Source organism: Elgaria multicarinata, chromosome 4, assembly GCF_023053635.1.
Source record: "Elgaria multicarinata webbii isolate HBS135686 ecotype San Diego chromosome 4, rElgMul1.1.pri, whole genome shotgun sequence".
NCBI classification, from domain to species: domain Eukaryota; kingdom Metazoa; phylum Chordata; class Lepidosauria; order Squamata; family Anguidae; genus Elgaria; species Elgaria multicarinata.
In genome coordinates this window covers 89,010,337-89,035,968 of record NC_086174.1, presented here as the reverse complement: position 1 = coordinate 89,035,968, position 25,632 = coordinate 89,010,337, and the positions used below count along the sequence as shown (strand labels likewise).

The window sequence follows — 25,632 nt, the reverse complement described above, 5'->3', positions numbered from 1 at the left end:
GTCCTGTCAAGATTATTGCTTCTATGACCTATAAGAGCAAATAGGAGAGAACATGCAAATAGGAGAGGAGGCAGAGGCAGTGGATTGGCCTACTGTTTGGTTTTTTAAAAAGGATGTTTTTACGGTGAGGAGGTTAGTGGAAACTCCTGGCAGTTACCTTTCTTCAGAACGTGCAACTGTCACAGGTGTGACATCTATATTCACTCAGCCAATTGTGAGAGAATATGCAAATAGGAGAGGAGGCAGGGGCAGTGAATTGGCCTACTGGTTGGCGATATCACAATGACTTATAAGAGCAAATAGGAGAGAACATGCAAATAGGAGAGAAGGCAGAGGCAGTGGATTGGCCTACTGGTTGGCGATGTCACAATGACTTATAAGACCAAATAGGAGAGAACATGCAAATAGGAGAGAAGGCAGAGGCAGTGGATTGGTCTACTGGTTGGTGATGTCACTATAAGAGCAAATAGGAGAGAACATGCAAATAGGAGAGGAGGCAGAGGCAGTGGATTGGCCTACTGGTTGGTGATGTCACAATGATCAGCAGGACTGGTTTTGAGGAGGCCTATTTCTTTGATTTTAAGACAAACCTTTGACCCCATAGAGAACATAGTTACATAACAACGCTCGCGTATTCGAACGCAACGCTGTGTCAAAATTTCAAAGCAATCGGTGAAGAACTTTCGGAGATATAAAAGCATGTTTTTACAGTGAGGAGGTTACTGGAAACTCCTGGCAGTTACCTTTCATCTGAACGTGTAACTGACACAGGTGTGACATCTATATTCACTCAGCCAATTGCGAGAGAATATGCAAATAGGAGAGGAGGCAGAGGCAGTGGATTGGCCTACTGGTTGGCGATGTCACAATGATCAGCAGGACTGGTTTTGAGGAGGCCTATTTCTTCGATTTTAAGACAAACCTTTGACCCCATAGAGAACATAGTTACATAACAACGCTCGCGTATTCTAATGCAACGCTGTGTCAAAATTTCAAAGCAATTGGTGAAGAACTTTTGGAGATACAACGACAGTAACGAACGGTCTTTTTCATTTTTATTTATATAGATGAGTGTTCAAACTCCGCAGTGGGGCAATCGTGGCAGGACTTTGGGCAGAAGTCCAGGGTCCACTCAGCAAAACGAGTAGAAGGGCCCACAAACATAGCAAGGCTGCTTCACCTCATTTTGAAGTAAGTGAAGAAGCACATATAACCATAAAAGCTGAGGGGGGAACAAGCCCATTAAGTCCAAATTATATCTCCTCCTGCATGTACCCACTTGGGTCATCTTCAGAGGCCTCTTCTGGGGGGCCCTGCTGAAGGAAGCTAGGTGGGTGGCTACAAAAGAGAGGGGGGGCTCTTTTAGTTATGCCACCCCCTTTATGGAATAACCTCCCCAAAGAGGTTTGCTTGGAGCCTCAGTTGTTATCTTTTCCATGCCAGGCAAACCTTTCTTTTGTCCCAAGCATTTTAAAGACATAGTTACAGATTGTTATGGCTGCTTTATCTATTCATGTGCTGTTTTCTGTTCCTTGTTGTCTCTTATTTTTGCATTTTATATTTTTAACTGTTGGTATGACATTTCAGACTTTTGACTATTGAAATCCGCCCAGATAACATTAGTTATTGGGCGGATTAAAAATATAACAAATAAATAAGTTAGCCGCACTGCTGAGTACCTGAGGAGCCCTGGATCCCCCCACCCCGGATGAGGGGGAAATAGTGCTTTTAGGTTCACCGCTGACTTTTAGGCAGGCTCGAACCGCAGCACCGCGGTGGATTTTTTTCTTTTTCAGATAGTTAGTCCTGGAGCAAAAGCTCGCCTCTCCCACAGGAGGAAGAGGGTAGGGCTGCTTGGGGGGCCGCCCCTCCGCAAGGTCCAATGGGAAGAGTGGCGTTTGCCTTCCTCGTTTCCTTCCTTCGGCGGGAGGAGGAGAAGTCGCCGGTCGTGTGGGGAACAGCTCTGCTCTCACGGTTGTGGGAGGCATATCCCCTCAGGAGAGGTCGCGTCCCTAGAAGGCGAACCGGCGGGAGTGGGCCGCTGTTCCTCCCTCTGCTAGGCGTAACAGCAGCGGGTGTTTGAAAGGGCTCGGGCGGGAGAAGCGGAAGGTGGCGGCGCGGAGAAGGCAACCGTGAGGCCGGTGGGGCTATGGGCTGTAGCAGCCAGCGGCTGGGGGCTACTCCCGCCCTCCTACTCCTCCCTGCTTTGCTGCTCAGGAGTTCCGCAGAGAAGCTCGGTGAGTCGGAGACGTCCTGGTTTGTCTCAATATTTCGTCGAGTTGGAAAAGTTGATTTCGGAGTTGAGGCTGGGAAGGCGTATGGGGTGGTGAGTGCGTGCGTGCGCGCGCTCTGTGCACGTCTCTCGCACACTTGCATCTACTCTCACGCACAAAAACTCACTCTCTCTCTCTCTCTCTCTCTCTCTCTCTCTCTCTCTCTCTCTCTCTCTCACACACACACACACACACACACACACACACACACACGACTCTTCTTTCCCTCTGTCTACATAGTGAGCGAGTGAATAAATGCACTTACTGGGAAAGCCTGTGGTTAGTTCTGTGCGGTTAGCTCTGTGCAAGCTGCCAGATGTTCCTTGCCTTCCAGTGAAGATCTCTTATCCCAGAGTCTTAAAGATTTATAATGGTTTTTGAAACCTCCAGCTTCGTCATCATTTTCATTTATTTTTATTTTAATCTAAAGGTGATATTTGGAATGGCTGATGGGGTGGGTGGGGTGGCGGGGTGGAACGTCTTTCCTTCATTTGCAGTGACCAGTTGTGTGGCTGAAGTTATCTGAATTCCTAAATGACTGCAAATAAATGGGACCAAAGCTTAGACATTATTAGGGATTAGTTAGCATAAAGTACCAGAATTAGTGCTGCTATTATATAGTGCACTACTTTAACCATAAATTTCCACATGGGTAATGTTTCCATATGTCATTCATTACAACAAAACTTTGGAAAGAGTCTCTCCCCCCCCCCCCCCAACCTTGCAGAGAATTTTAGCTGAGGGACAATTACCTGATCCAACTCCTTGTCCTCAAGCACTCTGCAGCTATGCTCATATGAGCACATCACAGCTTTCCGGTTCAGCGCAGTGTACACACTGGAGCTGCCCCCTTCTTTGAAGTGAATGAAGAAGCCTGCTTGCTCAGTTTGTTAAAACTGTGTGTATGCAGAGCTCTGGTTTAAGGTAGTGAGCTAAAAGCCACATTCAGGGATTTCTACATTGCCCCTGCTCCCAACATCCCTGACCTTTCCATGTTGAGCAAGCAGATTTGAAGGGAGATTGTAACAATTTTCAGCTGAACATCTTCCAATCTCCCTTCCAACCTTTCTATTCAAGATGGGAAAGTCAAGGGTGGTGGGAGCAGGTCCAGCACTCACAGCCTCACAAAATCTCCACCGATACAGTTTATGAATGTCCAGACAGGGCTAAAGGCTGACCTGGGATCTGAATCTAGGTCTTCTAGGGCTTACTCCAGCCTTATAGTCTTAAGGCCAAAGAACACACACTTAGTGCTGAAATGAAACATTTCACACGTTACATCAAACTCATTTTCCACATTTGATTCTGGTTAATGCGAGCACATATTATCAAGTGGCCTTGTATCTTGTAGTAACTGGGTTTCTCCTCATAAAACCTCTCTATTAAAGCCAGGCTTGACCATTAAATAACAAGATTTCTGGATGTAAAATCTAATATTTGTTGTTTCTGAAACTTGTTACTTTGGGTTTTGTGCTTTATGTTTTGCTTTGCAAAATTACATTTAAAAATTATTGTTTAATTTGGCAACACACACTTTAAGGAACCTGAGTTAGACAACCAATAAAACCTGCAATGAGAGATAGCTTTTCCTTGTTTTCTACCTTTAAAAGCATTGTTTGCAGTTTCAAAACTGGTTTTCCTGTAGTCACAACAAGAACACTAGTTCTGAAATTGCAAACATGTTTTCTCAGAAGTATGTCCCACTGTATTCAGTGGGGTTTACTCCCAGGATGTATCCTTACTTTCCTTTCTTTCAAAAGTTGGTATTCCTTGTCATATTTTTTCGCTAGCAATCTGTACACTCCTTTGGTGAACTTTGCTCTCTATAACTTTTGGTATAATGTGGGAATTTCCACCAGCAAAACTGTCAGTTGTAACTCAGGAATAGACGATGGATTGATCCAGGTTGCCAGATGCAAGTGTCTCAGTTAAGGGCCACTATGGAAATGTAGTGATTGTTTTAAAACCGCTGAGTTCTTGAAATAAGGGGCATCTATTATGTTCAGTGGAGCTGAGACATCTGGCAATCCTAGAGGGAGGACAGTCTAAATATTCCATTAAAAAGAAATGTTGAACTATGCCCAAAGGATTTCTTTAGGAAATGGAATTGCCGAATAATGTTTCCTAAGCTAGTTTAAAGGTAGGGGACAGTTGGGTCCTCCGTTCCTTTCTACCACCCTGATATCTTTTCTTTTTTTATGGCAGCTGGGAAATACATTCCTGTCAGTATAACCATGAATTGTGCTATCTTAGCTGATTTCAGTGCTTTATATAGTTTGACCGGGTTAATCCATGCCTAGTTTATCCGTATGTCTGAGTAGTTACAAGATTATAACAGTGACCCATCTTTAAAGTTTATGAGAACGGATGAGTTTTAAAATAATTCTCTGTTAATTAGGTTTCTTAAAAACAGAATAAATCATAGGGGGGAGAATGAAGTATAGCTGTACTTCAAAGCGCTCATCTACATCTAGAGCCCTTTCGAGAGAGGGGAGGGAAGATCGCAAAGTTTTCTGCTTCAGCGATTGTCCCTCACAGGGCATGTGCCAGCGAGTTTTCCTGCAATTTAAGGAGAGCAGTTCTGGGGCGATTTGTTGTTGTTTTTTATGACTCCTGACTCTTGCACAAGAGCAGAGTTGCAATCCTGGCGAAGATGAGTGGGGTGGGGGTTGTTTTGGTTTTAAAACACACTCGGTGCTGAAAGACCCCGAGACCCATCCAGAACGTGTCAGCAATGTTTTCCCCCTCACCCCCGAGACCCATGGGCTCGCTCAGCACAGCTGATTGCCTGTTCACACAGCCCCACTATTCTCAAGGAACAGCAACAGCTTCGCGAGGGGAGGGCACACGAGCTGCGCACCTTGGGAGTTTTACGAGAGTGGGGAAAAACCAGGACAAAAGCTGTCATCGATAACCCGGGCAAACTGAAGGGTTGTCCCTAGATCACCACGGGATCAGCTGTGGTGATGTGGTGTGGTAGGGACCACCTCGATACTATTATGGAATAAACGGCTGGTGTGGATTAGGCCAAAGTGGAGCTCCTATTTTGGAGTACAGTGACTAAGAATGAGAGCTAGGAACACTCATTGAAACTTGGGTGCATCATGAATTTACTAGGTGGTCTTAGACAAGCTCCTTCCCATTCCCCTCCCTCCATCCCCCCATCCGCATTATGGTGGATAACAATACTGACCTGCCTATCAGGATTTTTGTAAGGATGATTGAGATAATGTGAAGTTCTTTAGACATTGGGAAAGTGCTATATAAATATTATGTCAGTAAACAGCTACAAAAACTTTTCTAATGCCTGGCTTGCCCTTAGGTATGCTGTACAATAGGCATGACCAGCAAAGACTCTGTGATAACATTTGTGCTTAGTGATGACTTACAGGACTTGTTTTGATGACTTACAGGACATTGAATAAAGAGAGATTTTAATATTAGTTAAACAGACCAGCATGCAATGGGAATGATTGCTAAGGTTCTCAACACAATTTTAACCATTAATATGGGTATCGCGCTAACTCATTGGTGAATAGGATAATATTAGTTTATTTCAATTATGTATTTAATATTGTTATTTCCTTTATAATCAGAAAGGTTGTAACAGGTGATGAGACTATCTTATAAAGTAGTATAGAAAATGGTCAGCAGTGAAATAATTAACCTTCACTGTTGTCTTTTTTGATGTATGTGTAAATGCAGAAAACTGGATTACAGTGAAGTTCACAACATTGACAGAAAGAGTAACATAGAGAATATGTGAATGTTGAAAGTTGTGTGTTTGCTAATGTTGTCAGGCTGGTTTGGTCATACATACCTGGCTTGTTAAACCATATTTTAACAAGATGAGAAAAAACATTAGGCCTGTACACTTATCCCTCCCCTCACTTCTCCTTTCTTCAGCATACTGATCCTAATTAGCTTAAACTACTGTTCCCTTTTTTATGTCTGAAACAGGGATCTATGGTTTAGGTTCCAATCTACATAATTACATGGAAGTAAGTTCCATTAAACTCAACAAGGCTTAATTCTGAGTAGGCATGCATAGGATTATACTATTAATACCAGTTTAGTAACCAAGGTCTTAATCTTAGTAAACTGACATTAAACCACAGTCCCCCAATTTGGGTGTAATGGGGAACTGTATGCTAACCAGGATCAGCATGCTGTGGAAGAGAGGAGCGTGTGCATCCATTGCTAAACTATGGTTTAGTAAGATGGAAATGTACATCTGAACCATGCTATTATCCTATTAATGCATCTGTTTAAAGATTACATTTAATATTAAGGCAGACTCTATGAAGACATTTTCCCATTCAAGCTCCATTGAAATGAATGGGGAGCTACATGAGAATGTGTTTGCGCAATTCTCATTAATTTTAGTTGTCTTGGAGAATCTTTCAGTAGATTGTTCCTCTACTCTTTATTATTGATGCCTGTTGGATATCTTTTTGTTATCCGATATGTAATTGCGTTCTGTAACTTCGTGCAGTTGAAGTTCCTATGTTTCATCCTCCTGGCACATTGCTAATTGTTGAGGCATGGAGCATATGCTATAATGGAGGAAGCACTAAAATAAGCTGTTTTTGTAAAGCATCCTGTTAAATATTTCATATGTCATTGTGTATACATTAACATGCACAGGTTTAGAAGAAATGTGATTCTATTTTAAACTGGTTCAAGATTAGAATATTTAAAACCAGTATTAAATCAATGAAAAGTTAATCATGCATTAGATTAATAACAATGTCCTAATTTTGCATTAAGTCGGTATTGGTGGCACTCTTGCCATTTCATTTTTCAACTTCTATCCACCTTAGTCTGAACACTTTAACCTAAGTTTAGGTTACTATTAGTGAAACTGCCTGGTGTACCAACTGAAATGATCAGCTTGTCTAAAATTACTTGAAATGTCTTCCTATCGTTTCAGCCATTTCGCTGTGTTGGTGGTCATAGGTTTGTTCTCACTCTTATTATTTGCTGGCAAAACATGAATTAAAATGTTTACCACTTTTAGGGCATAAGTAAGAGTGTTTCCCTGTGGCACTTGCTTGAGGACATCCTGAAGCATAATTGAAGCTTCTTATCTGTTGAATGTGGCACATAAGTACAGTGGGCGCCAATTTTAAGCTGCTTGGTAATTATTCTGAGACAAGCAAAAGTTGCCTCCTGGCAATCAGTGCATCCCCATGCAACTGAAAGAGAGTTCTGAGCAGATGCAATAGCCATAGTGTCATCCCTCTCCCCGGAAGTGTTTGCCTTCTCTTTCTGTCTACAAGGGGGGGGGGGGAGGAGAGAGAGAGAGAGAGAGATCAGGCAACTCTTCAGCTTTCCACTGGCTGCAAGATGAAAAAAGGAGAGAGTCCAAGAAACAAAAGAGAGGAGCTACCTAAATGTTGCACAAGAAACAATGGAGTTTATTGAAGCCTGATGGATTCTGAGTTAAAGACTCCACCTCTGGGGCAACAATCTGAAGCGGCTTCCTGAAAAGAACTGCTTGAGACCGTTGTACACTGTGTTTGCCGGAATAATTTGTAAGACAATCCAGGGGGAGCCCCATGCCCCTGGGTTGAAAAGCTGAAATGCATTCTGGCCACAGTAAACTGCATTGCTTCCTATGCAGCTTTGAAGTTCCTTCCCTCTTTTATTCCACTGGGCTGACAAAAACAAAGCAATATAGAGTGGCTACTGCATGAGCACACTCTCTCTCTCCTTGTAGAGACATGTTTTTTTTCACTATGAAGTGGGAGTGCTACTACTATACCAATGATGTTTTTAATTCCTAGTTGATATTGTTTGCATCACCCTTCTTCAACCTGGTGTCCTGGCTGGGGCTAAAAGGCTTCAACTCCTATTAGCCCCAGACAGCATAGCCAACGGTCAGTAATGCTTGCAATTGTACTCCAAAACATCTAGAGGGCACCAGGTTGCGAAAGGCTAGTTTGCATGATCACGCTTCATAGTTGTAGAAGTAACAGCTTTCGGTACATGAATTACATTGCTGGATGCAGTTCTTATGCACATAAGGGTTCCCAATAGGTTTTCATACACTCATAAACACACACACATACACACATCTGGTGGCCCTATGACCATTCACTGAAAAAACTAACATTTGACAGTGTGACTTAACATGTCTGCAGTGATGTAGGTTGGCTATAAGTCCCATTGCAATTCGTGACAATTGTTTTGGCAAAATTATATGACTTGAGGTTGGCAGATATTTCCATAAAAAGAAAAAAACGTTTTCAGCAAATTTCCTGCATTTGTGCTTACATGTTGCATTAACACCCCATTCTCCATGTGATGTAGTTCACAGAAGCCACAGATCTGCATGCATATACTGCCCAAGGATGTACTGAAGTCCCATCACTGTGCTTGTATAAATTCCTGTATAGTGGCAGATACTATATAGAAAGAAATCTGCAGAGCAAAGAGGAAAAGGCTGGTGTCACAAGATTTTCATTTTTGTTTTTCATGTTAATAGTCCAACACAAGGGACTTAGTACTGTAATCCTGACTTCTCTCTGTTTATTCCATCTATTGCTTTTTGAACAAAAAAGCAAGTGAAAGGTTTGAGCTGCTCTAGTTAACCCTGTGATCTGGCTTACTATGTAAACCAAAAACAAACCAAAAAGTGGGTTAGATCTGAAGCATTGTGGTTATGTTTGAATGCCATATATAATGCTTATGGATGCTTCATATGCATCAAAATGGTTTGGAAAGAACACAGAACTCTCATGAGTGATATCTAATAGATTGTTATGCTGCTGAGTAAGATTGTCTTCAGGATTCTCATGGAGAAACCTGCTTTACAGCCCTAACCACAATTGTGTTTGAACTTTGACTTACATCTTGGGGTCTGTTTCTTAATCCTAGTTTTCTTTGGGCGTGGACAGCAATATGCAATTCAGAAAAAAAGTATACTGGTGGTGCCAGTGTTTGTGAACATTCCCGCTCCTAGAGATGGACGTTCTAGGCACTCATATCTATGATTGCCTGGATTGTATATTAAGCTTGCCCTTGTTTACTCTCAGCTTAGTGTGCATAGGATTTAAGCTTTTGATACTTAGCTATTGAACTTTGTTATGACCTTACTCATTCTCCATTTTCTCCCATTTTTTGAACTGGACAACAAAGCTTGAATTAAGTTAATTGCATGACAGATTGTGAAACATTTTTAAAAAAATACTTCTGATGCTTCCATTTAATAATGAGTAGTTTGTGAAACTTGGCCTTTTAAGCTGGGACTTGTGTACATCAAAGGTTAAACTCATTGAGATATTATGAAGACTTTCAATAAACCTCTAACACTGTTAGCAGCCCCAGTGAATCCTGTGGAATTGCACAACTGTAAGTGGCCACTGACTCACCCTCTGTCAATTCGGTACTAGATCAGTAGTTTTCATACTCTTCAGGCTTTCTACTTTCAGGGAACAGTTTCCAGTAGTCCACTGAAGAACTCATGTGCATTGTAGATTTTGAAGCATGTTTTTAGTGTGTATAATCTGATCATGGAGAGCACAGACCAAACCTTTTGGTCTTATCACTGTCCTGAGTGCATCATAGAAAACACTGGGCCAGTTTGAACAACTTGACAGCCTGTTGTGGGTTAATTAACCCATAAGGAGCTGCGACATATGCAGGCCACCATTATAAACATGTGAGCTCTGGCCAGGGGATTGCCGTGGCTTGTCATGTCATCCAGACATGGGTGGCGGGGGTTATTCAAAGATTAAAAAACCCTTGCACAACCATAAAACAGTATGGGTTATGCAAGGGCTGTTTAACCCTCGAATAACCCCTGCCACCCAGGTTTGAAAAACACAACAATCCCCAGTCAGGGCTTGCATAATCATAATGGCAGACAGCATGTAGTGCAGCACCCCAGGAGTTTATTAACTTATGATGGCTGCCTTGTTATCTAAAATAAGTCATTGAATGCTCTCCTCTGCAATTTGCAGCAGCAGGAAGTGGGTGTAAGCTATCTTTCAGAGAAGCATGTCCACTCATACCAATCTTCTTCTGATTGAGAAATACCTGATTGGCTTTCAAGAGAGTCCCAGAGTTCTTGGGAAATAGTTTAAAAATTGCTACAGGAGATTATCAGTATTAATGACAGAATGACAATATTTTGTAAATCAAGGAGATTTTCTGGAAATATAAAAACCATGTGTGTTGGAGGGACATAGTCTGGCTAAGGGATTTTTAAAGAAAAAAATCTAGCAAATTAGTATTTGTGTGTATATTAATATATTCCAGACACTGCATTAAATGGGATGAGTCAATGTGGTGGTAAACTTCAAGAAAAATGTTTGGGAAAAATATTTTGCTAGTTGATGGAGGACCAATGAGGTTCCCCTCAATTTTTCCATGTAATGTTGATATAGTATCTTGATTCCCTAAGGGTGCAATCCAGTGAAGATAGCCGGAAGCCTCAGAATTTGGAAGCTGCTGAGTATTTAATGCAGGGCAGCAGGAGTTCGGAGGTAATCTTCACCTCCGCTCTCCAGTCACCCTGCATTTCTGCTAAATAGGCACTTCGGAGAGAGAAGGAAGGAAACATCATATGGGCAATGCCCCAATCTCCTCCCATCTCTTGGAATGCCCTTTTTCTCCATCTCTGTGCTCCATTTGCGAGCGTGGATATATAGCCAGAACCATACTGGCTACGATGGGAGAGGGTTGGGGAGCATGGTTTCTGGGCTCTGAAATTGAGCCCTGTTTCCAACCTCAGAACCCAGAAACTGAACAATCAAATACCCACCCACCCTGACACTGTCTGGGGAGACAAAGGATTGCGCCCTAACAAATCTGACTAAATACTTACTCATCTGGTAATGTCAGACTTGAAAGACCTGGATGAGCTGTCCAAAACAAAACTTTCATAAACTTCAAGTCCATATTGGGAAATCTCAGTGTTTGATCCCAATCACGTAAACAGAAACTTATAGGGAAGAGGGTTTCCAGACACTCTTCACAGTTGCCCTCAGATGTTCCAGAGGCCTCCTCTAATTGGAGTAAAAGTAAATAATCAATATGTACTTTGAATATGATTCACAGCACTGGTTATATTCTATTGGTGCTGCGTCCTCAAGTATGGGTGTATGTAGAATATACTGTTATCACCTGGGTCAGCTGGATCCAGTTTGTGGTGCTTTTGAAGATATACTTGCATCCTTTAGCAGTGATCTCATTCAAATGTTCACACAGATGGGACAGATCAGACAAGAGTTCGGATACATGGGGGACAGACCTAGATACTTTCAGGTTTATACTCAAGTGAATCTGAATGAGAAACATAGTTCCTATAATGGTATTAGAGTGGTATTAGACAAGATGAAACCCCCCAGAAGATATTGGCAGGTTCTGATTGCCTCTTCCTGCTTAAAAATGAATATAGAAATACCTCCATGTGTGAGGCAGGCCAACACTGTGACTTCCTTCAGAATATCCTGTGATTTGTCCTTTTATGGTACAGGGCAGATCACTCTTAATCCTCAGGAATGATCAACATGGAAAAGGAGGCAATCTGCAGAACATCATGTGCATATTAATTTACAAGTAAGTCCCACTGATTGCAGTGGGACTTACTCCCAGGTTTGCATAAGTTTGCAGCCTAAATCACATGGGTATCTATGGTTTCAAGGAAAGCATAACTCCTAGATATATAAGATTGCTGAAAACCTAGCTCAATAAATAAATGTCTCTCTCTCTCCCCACTCCCCATCCGCCGGCCAAAAAAAACATTCTGACCCTCTTGCTGCTTTATGGAATTGGCTTTTCAGATGTGCTTTGTAGAAATGCCAGTGGACCATGGAGGGATTACAACAATTCACCATCATTCTATTTCTGAATACAAAAGGGAATGTTTGCCAATAAAGAATCCCCTGGCTACATGTTAATGGAGGAAAGAGGCTCACTGGTTAGGTCATTCATTGCTGTTAGAATCATTTCCTCCCAAACCATTTTTCTAGGCAAAAATCCCAAGAGATTAAAATGTAAAGACTATATGGGGCCACAGCCAAATCATGAATCTTTGTAAATAAGACAAATCATTACAGCATTTCATAAGGTGCCCAAATGTAAAATTTCAGCAATCCCAATTACTTCCATTTCCCCCCCTCTGGAATGTGTGGGGAAGAAGAGTTCAAGATTCCCTACCTTTCTCCACATGATGGGTCGTGTTTTATAAAGTGTATTATTATAGGAAACATTCTTCTGTCTTCTAGAATGAGAGTAGTAGTCACTTGGAACAGATTACAATTTTACCACACCTATTACTATACCTTTAAACCTGTTTGTGTGGTAAATTCTTCTTTAACCTTTGGAGAGTATCAAGTTACTCTGGAGTGAGAGAGATCACCCAAAGATAGTTTTGCCATCTATATGGGCAATAGAAGAATGTATTCCTGCTTCTCCCTTACTGTAACTTCTGTTAGCACGAGCAGAACTGAAGTGTTTAAGGCCACAAACCCATGCACACTTAGACAGAAAGAAGTCCTATAACACTCAGTATGGCTGGCTGGCTGGGGGATGCTGGGAGTTGTAGGACGTTTTGCTGTCTCAGGGTTGCACCCTGAAGCAGTTTAGTACAAATGGGTTTCCATGATAAAAAAAGAAGCATAGGTCTTGCTTCTTTAATAGTCCCTAAATTGCAGACTCATGTATCTCCTTATATTCACAGTTGCCTTGTTCATAATAAATTGTTGAGAAACTGCTTAAAAAAAAACAAATGCACAATTATATTAAACTAGTGGGGAATTTTATTTCTTGTTTTATATTATTTTTATACTGCCTTTCTGGCAGAACCACCAACATGATGTACAACAAAGGGTTATGATGGGAAGTCAGGTGGAGAAGATGTATGCCTTTTGATGACAACTGTAATTTTAATTGTCCCCTTTTTCTCTCTTGATCCTCCCCACTTCAAACAGGAGATGGATGTGGACCTATGATCATCTATCATGACAGTGGAACTCTGGCGTCCAAGAATTATCCTGGGACGTACCCCAACCACACTATTTGTGAAAAGAAAATTCGGGTGCCTCAGGGGAAACGGCTGATCTTAAAATTCGGAGACTTGGATATTGAATCCCAGAAATGTGAATCTAACTATCTTAGCATCCACAGTTCAACAACAGTGCATGGTATGTAAGGAGATATTGCTAAGACAGAATTGTAAGAATATTAAGGCTTCAATCCTATACACAATTACCTAGGAGCAAATCCCATTGAACCCCATGCAACTTTCATCTGGGTAGTTGCGCATATGATAGTACTGTTAAAGTTTTAATGAATTGTGAGTGGAGGTTAGTCCCACCATAACTGCTTAAGATTTGTTCTTGAACAGAGATGGGAAATAAATGGCTGTAAGGACTTCTTTCTCCATTCTTTGCTTCAGGTAACATAGTTCTGTTAGCATGCTCTATTATTATTATTATTATTATTATTATTATTATTATTATTATTATCCCACCTTTTGCCCAATACTGGGCCTCAATATTGTATTATGGAAGTATTACAAAGTTGTATGGTCATGTATAGCATTGCCTTTAAGTTTATTTACCTTCACCATATTGGGACAATCTGCCTGCATTCCCAATGGAATATGGCAAGGACTCCATGTTTTTCATGCTAAAAGAAAAGTTACAGTTCTATACCCAGGCAAGCTAAATTCTAGAGTTCTGTAATCTATATAAAATAGGCAAATTTGCATTATTTTTCTTACTTTTCATGTTTCAATCTCCAATACTTACAACTTTGCTAGGCAGAGGAAGGGAAAGGGGCTATGCTGGGCGTTTTAAGTCTTATTCCCAACCACAGCTGAAATCTTATTGCCCATCTCTCTGGATACAGAAAACAAAGCCCAGATCAACACAGTGGGCCAAAAGACAACAACCACAACACAAAGTATAGTCATCCCAATTTGAAATATAGTTATCCCAATTTGAAAGCAGAACACAGATGAATTCAGGATCTAGACCAGTGGACAGTGATTGTGGTAAATAAAGTAGACAAAGCAGCTTGCAAAATAAACCATTACTCTTACATGATGAATATTCCTTTTTTAAGTATGTGTTTAAAATAATAATAATAATAATTTATTTCTTACCCGCATCTCCCTTTGGATCAAGGTGGGGAACAACTTTAGTACAACAAATCAACACATCTTAAAAATTCTTGGTTTCACATTCATCTGGGTAGGCCTGCCGGAAAAGGCTAGTCTTAAAGCTATCTTAAATTCAGAGAGAGAGTTAAGTTTATGGATTTCCTCCAGCAGGCCATTCCACAGTCTGGGGGCGACAGAAGAGAAGGTTTTCTGGGTAACAGTTGTCAGCCTAGTTTTGGCTGACTGAAGTAAGTTCTCCCCAGAGGATCTGAGTGTGTGGGGTGGACTGTATGGGAGAAGGCGATCCCCAGGTAACCTGGACCCAAACCATGTAGGGCTTTAAAGGTAATGACCAACACTTCGTACTTCACCCACAAACTAATTGGCAGCCAGTGGAATGATTTTAATGGGGTAAAATGCTCACCCCTAGATGTACTGGTGACCAACCTGGCTGCCATATTTTGAACTAATTGAAGTTTCCAAATTAGGTACAATGGTAGCCCTATGTACAGCACATTGCAGAAGTCAAGCCTCGAGGTTACCAGTGCATGCACTACTGTCTTTAGATCTTCTAACTCTAGAAAAGGGCGCAGCTGGTGCAACAGCCAAAGCTGATAGTAGGCACTCCTGGCCATTGCATCTATCTGGGGTGTCATTTGGAGCGCTGGATCCAGGAGCACTCCCAAGCTGTGAACGCAGTCTTTCGGGGGAGTGTAGCTCCATCCAGAACTGGTTGACACACCTCCAAACCTAGATCAGAGCCCTTGACAGCAAGCACCTCTGTTTTGCCTGGATTCAGCATCAGTTTGTTTTTCCTCATCCAGCCCATTACCACCTCCAAGCATTCATTCAGAGGAGACACACTATCCTTAGCTGATGCTGTTATTGAAGGCATAGAAAAATATATTTGGGCGTCATCAGCATACTGATAGAACCCTGCCCCATGCCTCCGGATGATCTCTCCCAGCGGTTTCATGTAGATGTTAAACAGCACTGGGGATAGGATGGTGCCTTGTGGTACGCCATACAACAGCTCCTTTTTTGAGGAGCAACTATCCCCAAACATCACCATCTGGAACCTACCTGAGAGGTAGGACCAGAACCACTGGAGCACAGTGCTCTCAATTCCCAATCCCCTCAGGCATTCCAGAAGGATACCATGGTTGATGGTATCGAAAGCCGCTGAAAGGTCCAAAGTACCAGCAGGGACACACTCCCCCTGTCAATACTCATGCACTAATATGCCCCCTGTCAATACCCATCCACTAAGGCGACCATAGCTGTCTCAACTCCAAATCCTGCTCTGAAGCTGGTTTGAAATGGGTCTAGAAAATCTGTATCATCCAAGTCTGCTTGGAGTTGGAAAGCCCTCTCAATCACCTTGCCCCAAAATGGAAGATTTCATACCAGTCTGTAATTATTAAAACATTAATAATGTTAATTATTATTAACATTAATAATGTTAGTTATGTTAATTATTATTAACATTAATAATGTCTCCAGGGAGGGCCTTTTTTGAAGCGGCCGTACCACCGCTTCTTTTAAACATGGTGGAAAACTTCCCTCCCTGAGAAATGCATTAATAATATGTTGTAGTTGTAGTCTAACTGCATCTCCTCCCTGGGCGACAGGGATCGAGAGGATAAGTTGTCTTCCTTACTCGTCCAAGCAGCTTGTCCATATCCTTGGTACTTTCACATGCTCTACTGAAGTAAAAAAAATGGCAAACTGATAAATGTTATAAAACTGTGTGGCCAATATGAGCTAGCAAGAGATATCAATTTTATCCCAATCTGTCAAGTATGAGAACTTGCAAAATATTAGGCACTGACCAGGTTCACACAGTCGGGGAGGGAAAAGAAGCCAACATGGTTTATTTTCCCACCACATGTCAGCTGGAATGCACCACGTAATTAACATAATTACCTGCACTGGGCGCAGCTTGTCATGATGCCCAAACCTGGGAAGGATGGGTGGCGGGGGTTACTTACGACCCAAGAACCCATGGCTTATTTTCCCTCCACAACCATGCAAACCCATCCAATCCTAACCACACTTATGAGACAGTATCTCAGTGGAATTTACTTCTAAATAGACATGCTTAGGATTGTGCTGTTAGATATTATAAAGGATAAGTGCTGAGTTTGAGTCCATCTTCAAAAATGTAAGTTTTTACCTTTATTTTACTTCCAATTAGCATCTAGTATCAACAGAGAAAGGGTTGAAAGAATCCTATATAGTGAAAAACAAAAAAGACCTACCCTATTTCTTCGATTCTAAGACACACTTTTTTCCCCATATAAACATCTCTAAAAATGGGGTGCGTCTTAGAATCGCGGGTGTGCCTTAGGGTTTTTTTTTCTGTTGGTGGTACTGAAATTAGCGCGCGTCTTACAATCGAAGAAATGCAGTAATATAGGCACACTTTCTTGATTTGGACTGCAATACTATGAACAATTACATTCATGAATGCTGTAGAATTTGCGATGGAGCAGTTAGCACCAACTTCCAGTGAAATGAATGAGATGTGCTTTTACATTTATATATTTAAGTTGGATCAGACAGCAATATGCATAAAATCATTGTAATGTAATTGTCAAATACTTGATCTCACCCCACTCCCAACAACACTCACAAAGATATAGGGAGAATCTATTGTCTCTCTCACTAATCTATTTCTGGCGTGAATGTTCTATAGTTCCGCTTACTGTCTAGATACCATTCTTAAGGCTCTCAAAATGACCACAGGTCGTTCTGTGACGGTCATAGATCTTACAGTTGTCAAAATTTTAAAACTACCTAGGTGAACTGAATTATTTGACTTTGTGTTTCTACACTAGCAATGAGGATAGCTCATATGAATGAAAAAAAAATCCATTCCACCAACTACAGTACAAAGGGAGTAAGAAAACAGCTATCATTAAAATATGGAGCCTATAAGTGTTTTTAGAAATGATGGGCACAAACAGTTGCCAACACATGTTTTCAGAACTGAATTTTTAAGACTTTCAGATGAAAGTCTCTCACGCTTGTGTGCGCATGTGCTCTCTCTCTCTCTGTCTAGGCTTTTTGTGCAGGTTTTCATAGTCATCTGGAATACTCTTAGATGTGCTGCTTTGAAAGACTCATAGCCACAGACCAGTCAGTCTTAGGATGAGTCATTGGTCTTAGTTATACCTGAGCAATAGACAGATCACTGAGAAACTTAAGAAAGAGACGGCTGAAATGTATCTGTGGGAAAATATGTGGTGGCAAAAATGGGGGAAGGGAAGAAGGTTAGTTGTCTCATTTCCTTCAAAATACAAAACAGTGCTGTTCAACTTTCTTTTCTGTTTTCTTTAATCTAAAGAATGTGTTGCCTGTCTAGCTCGTGCAAGATATGGCATGATGCATTTAAATATTAACATGAATGATCAGTCCTTACTTTCCTAGCAAAGTGTATTTTCTTCCCTACATTGGAAATTATTTGGCTAAGATGTTCTTATGGGGGAATGAAGATTGTCTAGAGAGTCAGTAATGGGGGGCTGAAAAACTGAAGCCCAATCCAGATAAAAAGAGTTATCAAGGGTGGGCAATCCAGGGTTTGTGAGCCTGCTCTCTGCGACTGAGCTCTCATAGACTGTGCTTTCTATGAAGGATCACGTCTGCGGTTTGAAGCTTCTTTTAGTTCTGCTCCCTACTATTTAGGTGGCATTTTATGCTACTTGATTGTGTTAGTTTTGCCTGCTTTTTATGATTATTGTAAGTCACCTTAGAATTGTAATGCCGAAATTATAGTTATACATATTTAAATGTGAGATACACCGTGGTAATGCGTCTTCACTGGTAGTGTGTTAATATCCGCCGGAGAGGCATTGTTTAAGGTGCTTTCACTGTTAAACGTGTTTCAAAAGGTTGTTAAGACTAAACTCTTCTCAGGAGTGGCACGGTCACTGTTAAACTGTCTGCCAAATGTCTGCCAAGCTTGACTTGAATCCCTTTTGCTCTTCAGGAAATGTTTCAAGTTTTTGCTGTTCAAGAGGGATTTGGGTTTTTCAAGTTGGAATTTGGTGTTTTGATATGAATCTCCTGGTTGGATCCGTATAGGTGGTTTTGCTGTTATTTTAAAATCTTAAATAATTTTTTAAAAGTATCCAACGATATAAAAATCAAAATATACAATAATAGCTTTGTGCAGTTATGTTATATAATAATAATAATAATAATAATAATAATAATAATAATAAATTTATTTATTACTCGCCACTCCCTCTGGATCGAGGCAGAGAACAACATTAAATATAATATAATACATAAAACTAGTTATAAGAGCATATAAATATAGTCTGCACATATTTAGGTAAGAAAAGAAGGTTAAAGGAAGAAGGGCAGTAATGTAATTAATTCTCCTTTTATGGCAACACAAATTGTTGAATGCATTAATTTTCAGTCTTCATTGGATAAACTTTTCCAAGCTTTCAACTAAACAAATTATAGCTTTGTTTCCTTCATGTTATTTAATCATAACTATTTTGCACATAATCATTTATGTACTACATTTTTCTCTTCCAATATTCACAGCTAGGTTTTTGGTTTTTTTAATCCGTCCTACAATTTTTTGCAAAGAAAAGATTATCCCAAGGTTTTGCTTTGCTGTTCATTACATGATGGATAGATTTATTTTGTTGTTGTTGTTGTTGTTGTTGTTTTACTAAATTCTGTATAAGTGAAAAGAAATTAAAATTTGAACAAAGATGTTGGAAGTCTGTCACCTCCTACTAGTAGGCCAGGTACCAGCATACATCATCCTCTGGCAAGTGGTCGCATCCTGGCAGAGCCCAAAGCCCCAGCCCCTGCCTCCTCCACTTTTTTGGCCTGGTGCTGCCAGTGGCATTACATCTACATGGCTGAACTTGCTACATCATTTACTTTTTCCCGCAGTACAATGCCCATGGCACAAACATTATGGGCATCACATTGTGCAGTTAAGTATTTGTGTGGCTTATAAATAGCTAATACTGTTGTAAATATTAGTTGCCTTTATTACTCACAGATTACTTTCTCCTTGAAGAAAAGTGTGTCTGTTTCTTCCTCTCATCCTTTCTGTGGTAATTACAGCTAAAACTGTTGCAATTGGTTGTATCTGGTAATGCTATCTCACTGAGAGTGCATGACTGTTCAATTGACTTTCAGTATTGGACTTTTTCTGTAATGGGCTACCACCCTTTAAGAATGCTGCTCCTCAAAGGCTAGTGAGCACCAGTCATCTGCTTGAAGCTAAAACAATCTGAAATGTTAATACCAGCTTTTCTTTTTTTTTTACTGAGCATAGAATGGCAAGAATTCAGTTGTCCGAGTAACTTCAAAGATTACAAACAAAAATTCCATCAAATATGCATGTGATTAGGTGGAATTCCATAGATAATGAACACAACTTATATGCTTTATGTTTAGTGTATCTAGGGCATCGGAAAAATGCAAATGTTTATTTATTCTGTATTTAGGACCATACTGTGGCAATGTGCCTGTCCCAGAAGAAATCATCTTGGATTCTAATGAAGCAACTGTTCACTTTGAAAGCAGGTCTCATGTGTCTGGAAGGGGCTTTCTGCTGTCTTTTGCTAGTAGTGATCATCCAGGTAAAGTTGAATTCCACAGAACGTCATGGACTGGAGTAGGGGCTGGCACTAGAGGATCTCAGCCCTCCCTCCCTGGTCCCCTGGTCTTCTTGAAACACCTCGGCTCAGGATGAGCATGGAGTGAGAGGAAGAATTCTTCTCTCCGCCCCCCATCTCTTACCTTGCTGCCTGTTTGCCTTGTCTGCCATGGAAGTGGGAGGGAAGCCAGATTTGGGTGGCATCAGAAGAATGAGGGAATCTCCCTCTGGCTAATATGCCTGGCATTCTGAACATGAGCAAGAAACCAAAGTGACCCTGGCTTTGGTCTTGGTCTTGCTATTTGCCTGTCTTTAGGAAACAGGAGGGAATTGGCTTCCAAATCTGAAAAGTCAAAGTTGGAAAAAGCCTTCAGCGTGAATGGAACCACTTTAAGCACACTCGGGGGCGGGGGTCCCTCTAGTTTGTGTATTGAAAAATATGTTTCTAGTTTTATAAGAGAGCACATTATTATTATTAGTCCCGTGATTCTATTTGTGTTGCTATATGGATAAGAAACTGGAATATGAACACACACTCTGTAATACTCTCGAAGAATGATAACAAATATCTGACAGAAACATTTACTTACATGTTGGAAAGATTCAGAAAGATAGACACTGGGAGAGATACTGTATGAATGCCTGCCCCATAATAGTTTGACCCTGGGTTTCATTAGCTAAGACACCTGGCCTGAGGTATGGTTTCAAATTTCATAACTAATTCAAAATGGCTTTGTGGGTTTAGTCCTCAACCAGCTATGTCTGATAACCTTTGATCCACTTATTTTCCCTCTAATGGAAATCAACTTTTGGATGTTATTCTAATAATTTGATGCCATTTTATAGACAGTACTGTTGTCATGTCTTACACATATTGTGAACACCACTTCTGAGAACATTTTATCATTGGCCATCTGAAAATGATAATTTCATTCACATTGTCTTGTTTCACAAGTAAATTCCATTTATTAGAGTTTGTTGCTTCTCTTCATCAAACCCCTGGGGTCATTTATTTATCTAAAATATTTATAAATCACATTCAAAAATGCTTAAGCAGAATACACAATAAAAATCAATTAAACACAATAAATTATAAACTCAGTGCAGTGCCAATGGCTTTGTAATATACTTAGCTAAAATTGTACCTCTGGGGGTGCTTGCATGCACCGAAAACCTAGGGCATGTCTACACCAGCCCTGTATCCCGGGATCGTTCCTGTGCTTCCAAATGCCACACAGGGGATCCCTCCATTTTCCTGGGATAACCCTTAGGTGTAGAAAGGGCCCTGGTATTATTGTGGCACACATTGGTGCTGTTTGCACATAATGACATCCCATCAGTTGAAAAACCAATGGGTTGTCAGTGATGAGTGGGAGATATCAGGCATGCTGCTTGCAACGCGCATGCCTCTTTCGCTTTTACTCAGCAACTCACAATTGGCTCATCAATCCAAGATCAGTTCCTGTTGAGCATGACATCCAAAGACAGAACGTTGGGATGTTTAGAGGTTAAACAACTTAGTGGTTAAACCAACAACAAGCCATGGGTTAACTGTGGGGTTGTTTAGCCCCTAAACAACCCTGCTTGTTTGGGTTTGAATGTTATGATCAGCAGGAGCCAATCATGGGTTGCTGAGTAAAAGCAGAACAGGTGGGTGCATTGCAGGCAGCCCACCCTCTCTCTCCTGTTTATGTATGACAGCCCATCAGTTTTTAAACCAATAGGTTGTTACTACATGTGAAGCAGGTCCTTATACAAATAGGAAGAGAGTTCCATAAAGCTGGTGGTACTACACTATAAGCCCTGCTCTGTGTAGTCACAAGATGAACCTCAACAGCATGTGGCACTACCAAAATGGCTTACACAGATGACCACAATGACTGGGCAGGACATAATAGGTCAAGCAGTTGCTCAACTGATATAAACAAAAACTTCTCTTCAAACAAAGTTTTGATCCAGCTCTAAAGATAAATCCTGATCCTGGCAATTCAGACATATAACCCTGATTGAATCTTTTTGCTTCAGACCTAGGTCTCTTGTCTTGGCCATAAACTTCACTCTACAAGAAATTCTAAAAAATGGCTTTCAGATTTTTTCCCCACCACATCTGCTTAGCAATTGCCCTAGGATGTAGCATTGTACGCCTGTGGGCAGGGACTGTTTTAAGAAATATTTTTGTAAGCCACGTTGAGAGCCTTTTTAGCTAAAGGGCGGGATAAAACTACTGTAATAAATAAAATAAATAATCCCCTTCCCTGAAGTAATTACTCTGAGTGTAGGGTTTGGTGTAATTGTTCCTGTAGAGAGAAAAAAGTAGATCCGGCTGAACAAATCTGAGAGGAGGGTACGGGGGTGAGACCAAAAAATGTTGAAGGAATTCTGTGGCTATTGATTGCTCTTCAGGAAAGTTTTAAAGAACATTTTAATGGGCCGGCTGCATCTTCTGTGTCTGTTTGCTGTACATTCCAGGTTCACAAATAACTTTCACTTTCAACAGATCTAATAACATGTCTGGAGAGAGCAAATCACTATGTGGAGACGAAATACAGGTAAATATCATTTTAGGAGCTAGACGCTGTGGTTGTCATGTTGCATCTTGCACTTGACATTTTTAGGGTTGTAACCAACATGGCCACTTGTGACGCTTGAAGCCCTGCTGCCAACCACAGAAATGTGTTTTTCTAGAGACACGTGAAGGGATCTGAATCTGTGATTATCCTACTTGATGCTTGCCTGGGAGAGGCACCAAAGTCTTCCTCCCAGAGTCTTTGCATTCCAGAGTAATTAAGGAATATTGTTTCAGACCTCTATGCTGCCTTATGTATAACATACTAGCCTGTAATGCCAAGGTAAGCTAGGATAGTGCTTTGGTACTGAGGACTCTTGGCTCCTAACGAGGAAGGTGGGGTTTAAAACCAGGCTGAAAGATTGACAGCTAATAGTTTATCAGTTTGTTCTTTCAAATAAGCGTTTTGTGCAGTTGGTTTAAAGAATAATGGCATGTAAGCCAGTAATTCTTCCCTGAACATGTAAGGTGACAGAAAGAAGCTAAACAGAACAGAATGAATTTCAATTGCTGTTTGTTTGGGCATCTGTGCTATTACATACAGCATGTTACTAAGTTAGAACTTAGTGGGGAGGGGGGACCCTTGATCTTGAAGTAGTTTGCTTTTCATATTATCCTGCTTGACATTATTGGCTCTTTGTATGCATATATGTATGTTTGTGTGCCTGCATTGCACGTCAACTAGGCCCTACTTCAAACAGGATTCTCTCTTTTCTCCATGGCAGCAAGTACTGTCCAGCTGGTTGCAGAGACATAGCAGGTGATATTTCTGGGAATATAGTGGAAGGCTACAGAGATGTAAGTACCTGGACACAGAACAAGTCTAGAGGAAGATGGAGGGACTGTTGCTTTCTGAATTAATTTTATCATCAGATATACACAAACCAGAAGTTTAATTCTAGGCACATTCATACAACATGCTAGCCCTTGATGGGTGACTAGCCACGCAGGGTGGATTGTTTTGCGCACCCGACAGATGATTGGGCAAACAACCCATACTGTGTGTAGCTTGCTTGCCCCCTTGATTGGGATTTAGTTCCCAATGCAACCCAATAGGATGACCTTTTCCATAGGATTGCATTGGGATTTAAAGTGCTTAAAAGTAATAAAAAATGTGGTAGATACTAAATTATTGGTAGTGAATATGTCCTGCCTGCTAGCTGAATCTGTCCTCATATTGCTAACACCCAGGGCTCTGATTCTCTACAGATTCCCTTCCACAAACAGTGCCCACCTCTTATGGAAGGGAGATTTACCACTTCTCGGGGCAACTCGAAGCAAGCAAAGACACTTGCATTGGGAAGCTCCATTGACCTGCCTACTTCCAGAAACAAGGGCTTCCACTGAGAAATGCTTAATCTCCCTTGCATAAGTGATGAGTCCTGCTTGTGCAACAGAATCAGTCGGACCCACTGCTTGCAGATGGGAATTGGTGAGGATGTACATGCCCCATTGGATACTACCCTGTGTTCCCTTCCATTTCTCAACTTATCAAAATTCTTTTGGGGGACCTTATTATTAAGAATGTAATCTGCAAACACATTTGTTCTATCACAAAGCAAACAAAGAGTTAATTCATATGGATGGAAATAGAAAATTGTGTATTTTTGATCTGGCTAGCAGGAAATATGGCAACCAGCTGTTCCTTGAGTACTAATGATGTTCCAGAGTATGTATACCTGTGTATTTTGTGCATACGTATAAGGGCTTGTAAGCTATGCTGCGGAGTTGTGTTCAGATACAATCTAATTGGCATGGCACTTCAAATACCAGTCTCAGCCACATTTTGTTATTCAGTTTTGCAAAACAGGCACAGCTGATCTCAGCTTCACCATGAACATCGTAATTGGAATATCTACAGCAAAACTACAAAAGCATGTTTCATTCTTCTTCATTACCTATATAATGGGGGAAATGACAATGTGTTAATGATTTTCTAAATAAGCATGCGTGAGAAAAGATCACTGCTCTGTAAAATATTAACCTTAGAATATATTTGCCCAACAAGTAAACTTGTCTACGTCTTTTCACAAGTAATGCTCTTCTCCAATTAACCTAGTAATATACTGAGAATTGCTACTTTCTCTTTCTCCTTAGATTTCAATCTTTGAAGAATGTCAGGAATATATTTATATGTCTTTTTTAGCATGTTGACTGTGAGTTTCTTAGAATACTAAAATCTTGCATTGCCTTTTATTTAATTTTTGTAAATCAGACCTCCTTATTGTGCAAATCTGCCATACACGCTGGAGTAATTGCAGATGAACTGGGAGGCCGGATCAGTGTGATTCAGCTGAAAGGAACAAGACGGTATCAAGGAATTCTAGCTAATGGCATCCTTTCACAGGAGTACGTATTGGCCGCACTCAGATGATTGCATCTCATCTTATTAAGCCAGGATAAGCACAGGCCTTTTGCCTGTGCATGGAGCACCTCCACTCCTCCATTTGTTTGAGTCATGACTAAACAAGCACAGAGGTGGGGAATTCTCTTTCAGCCCAAGGGCCAAATTTGATTCTGGAGAAGCTCTTGGGACTGCATTCCAGTGGTGGTGGGACCAAAATCCAAAAGAAGACCAGCATATTGTAACTGAAAGCTCACAGTGCCAGTAACTAAGTGTCTGGAGAGGCGTTTCAACCTTTTAGAATGGAGAAAAAAGTGAACACAAGCTGGGAAACTACCAAGAGAACAATGGCCGAAGGGTGAGGTGGTGGGGCCAGGAAAAGGGCACGTGGTCATCTGGGGACCCCAGAAGGGCCAGATTGGGACCATGGGCCTGAGGTTCCCCATTCGTGAACTAGGTAGTCACTAACTAACCATAGTTTTCTCTGAATCAGGAAACCATGGTCACATTCCGAATGGAGGTAGGTGCTTCAACTCTCCCTTTGTGCGAGCAAGGAAGCCACGAAGTCTACAGTTAACTATAGCTCCCCGTTTTGTCTGAAGTGGGAAACTATGCCTTCAATCCGTAGATTCATATCCTGGCTTGTTCCAAAGCCGTTAACCATAATTTCCTGGCTTAAACAAAATGGAAACTATAATT

General features: G+C 41.0%; 1 protein-coding gene across 2 annotated transcripts in view; it reads left to right on the top strand.

Annotated features, from left to right (window-relative positions):
- The first annotated feature begins 1,024 nt into the window (after positions 1 to 1,024).
- The window catches only part of DCBLD1 (discoidin, CUB and LCCL domain containing 1), a 37,751-nt gene continuing 13,143 nt past the window's right edge, over positions 1,025 to 25,632 (top strand). The window contains exons 1-6 of one of the 2 annotated variants that reach the window (XM_063124738.1): positions 1,025 to 1,191; positions 13,214 to 13,426; positions 19,872 to 20,006; positions 22,521 to 22,572; positions 23,315 to 23,387; positions 24,805 to 24,938. In XM_063124738.1, coding sequence (XP_062980808.1) covers positions 13,231 to 13,426; positions 19,872 to 20,006; positions 22,521 to 22,572; positions 23,315 to 23,387; positions 24,805 to 24,938 — 590 coding nt within the window. In that variant the 5' untranslated portion in view covers positions 1,025 to 1,191; positions 13,214 to 13,230. Of the gene's footprint in view, positions 1,192 to 1,938; positions 2,238 to 13,213; positions 13,427 to 19,871; positions 20,007 to 22,520; positions 22,573 to 23,314; positions 23,388 to 24,804; positions 24,939 to 25,632 lie in introns of those variants that run through there. The other variant, XM_063124737.1, reaches the window with a different exon arrangement.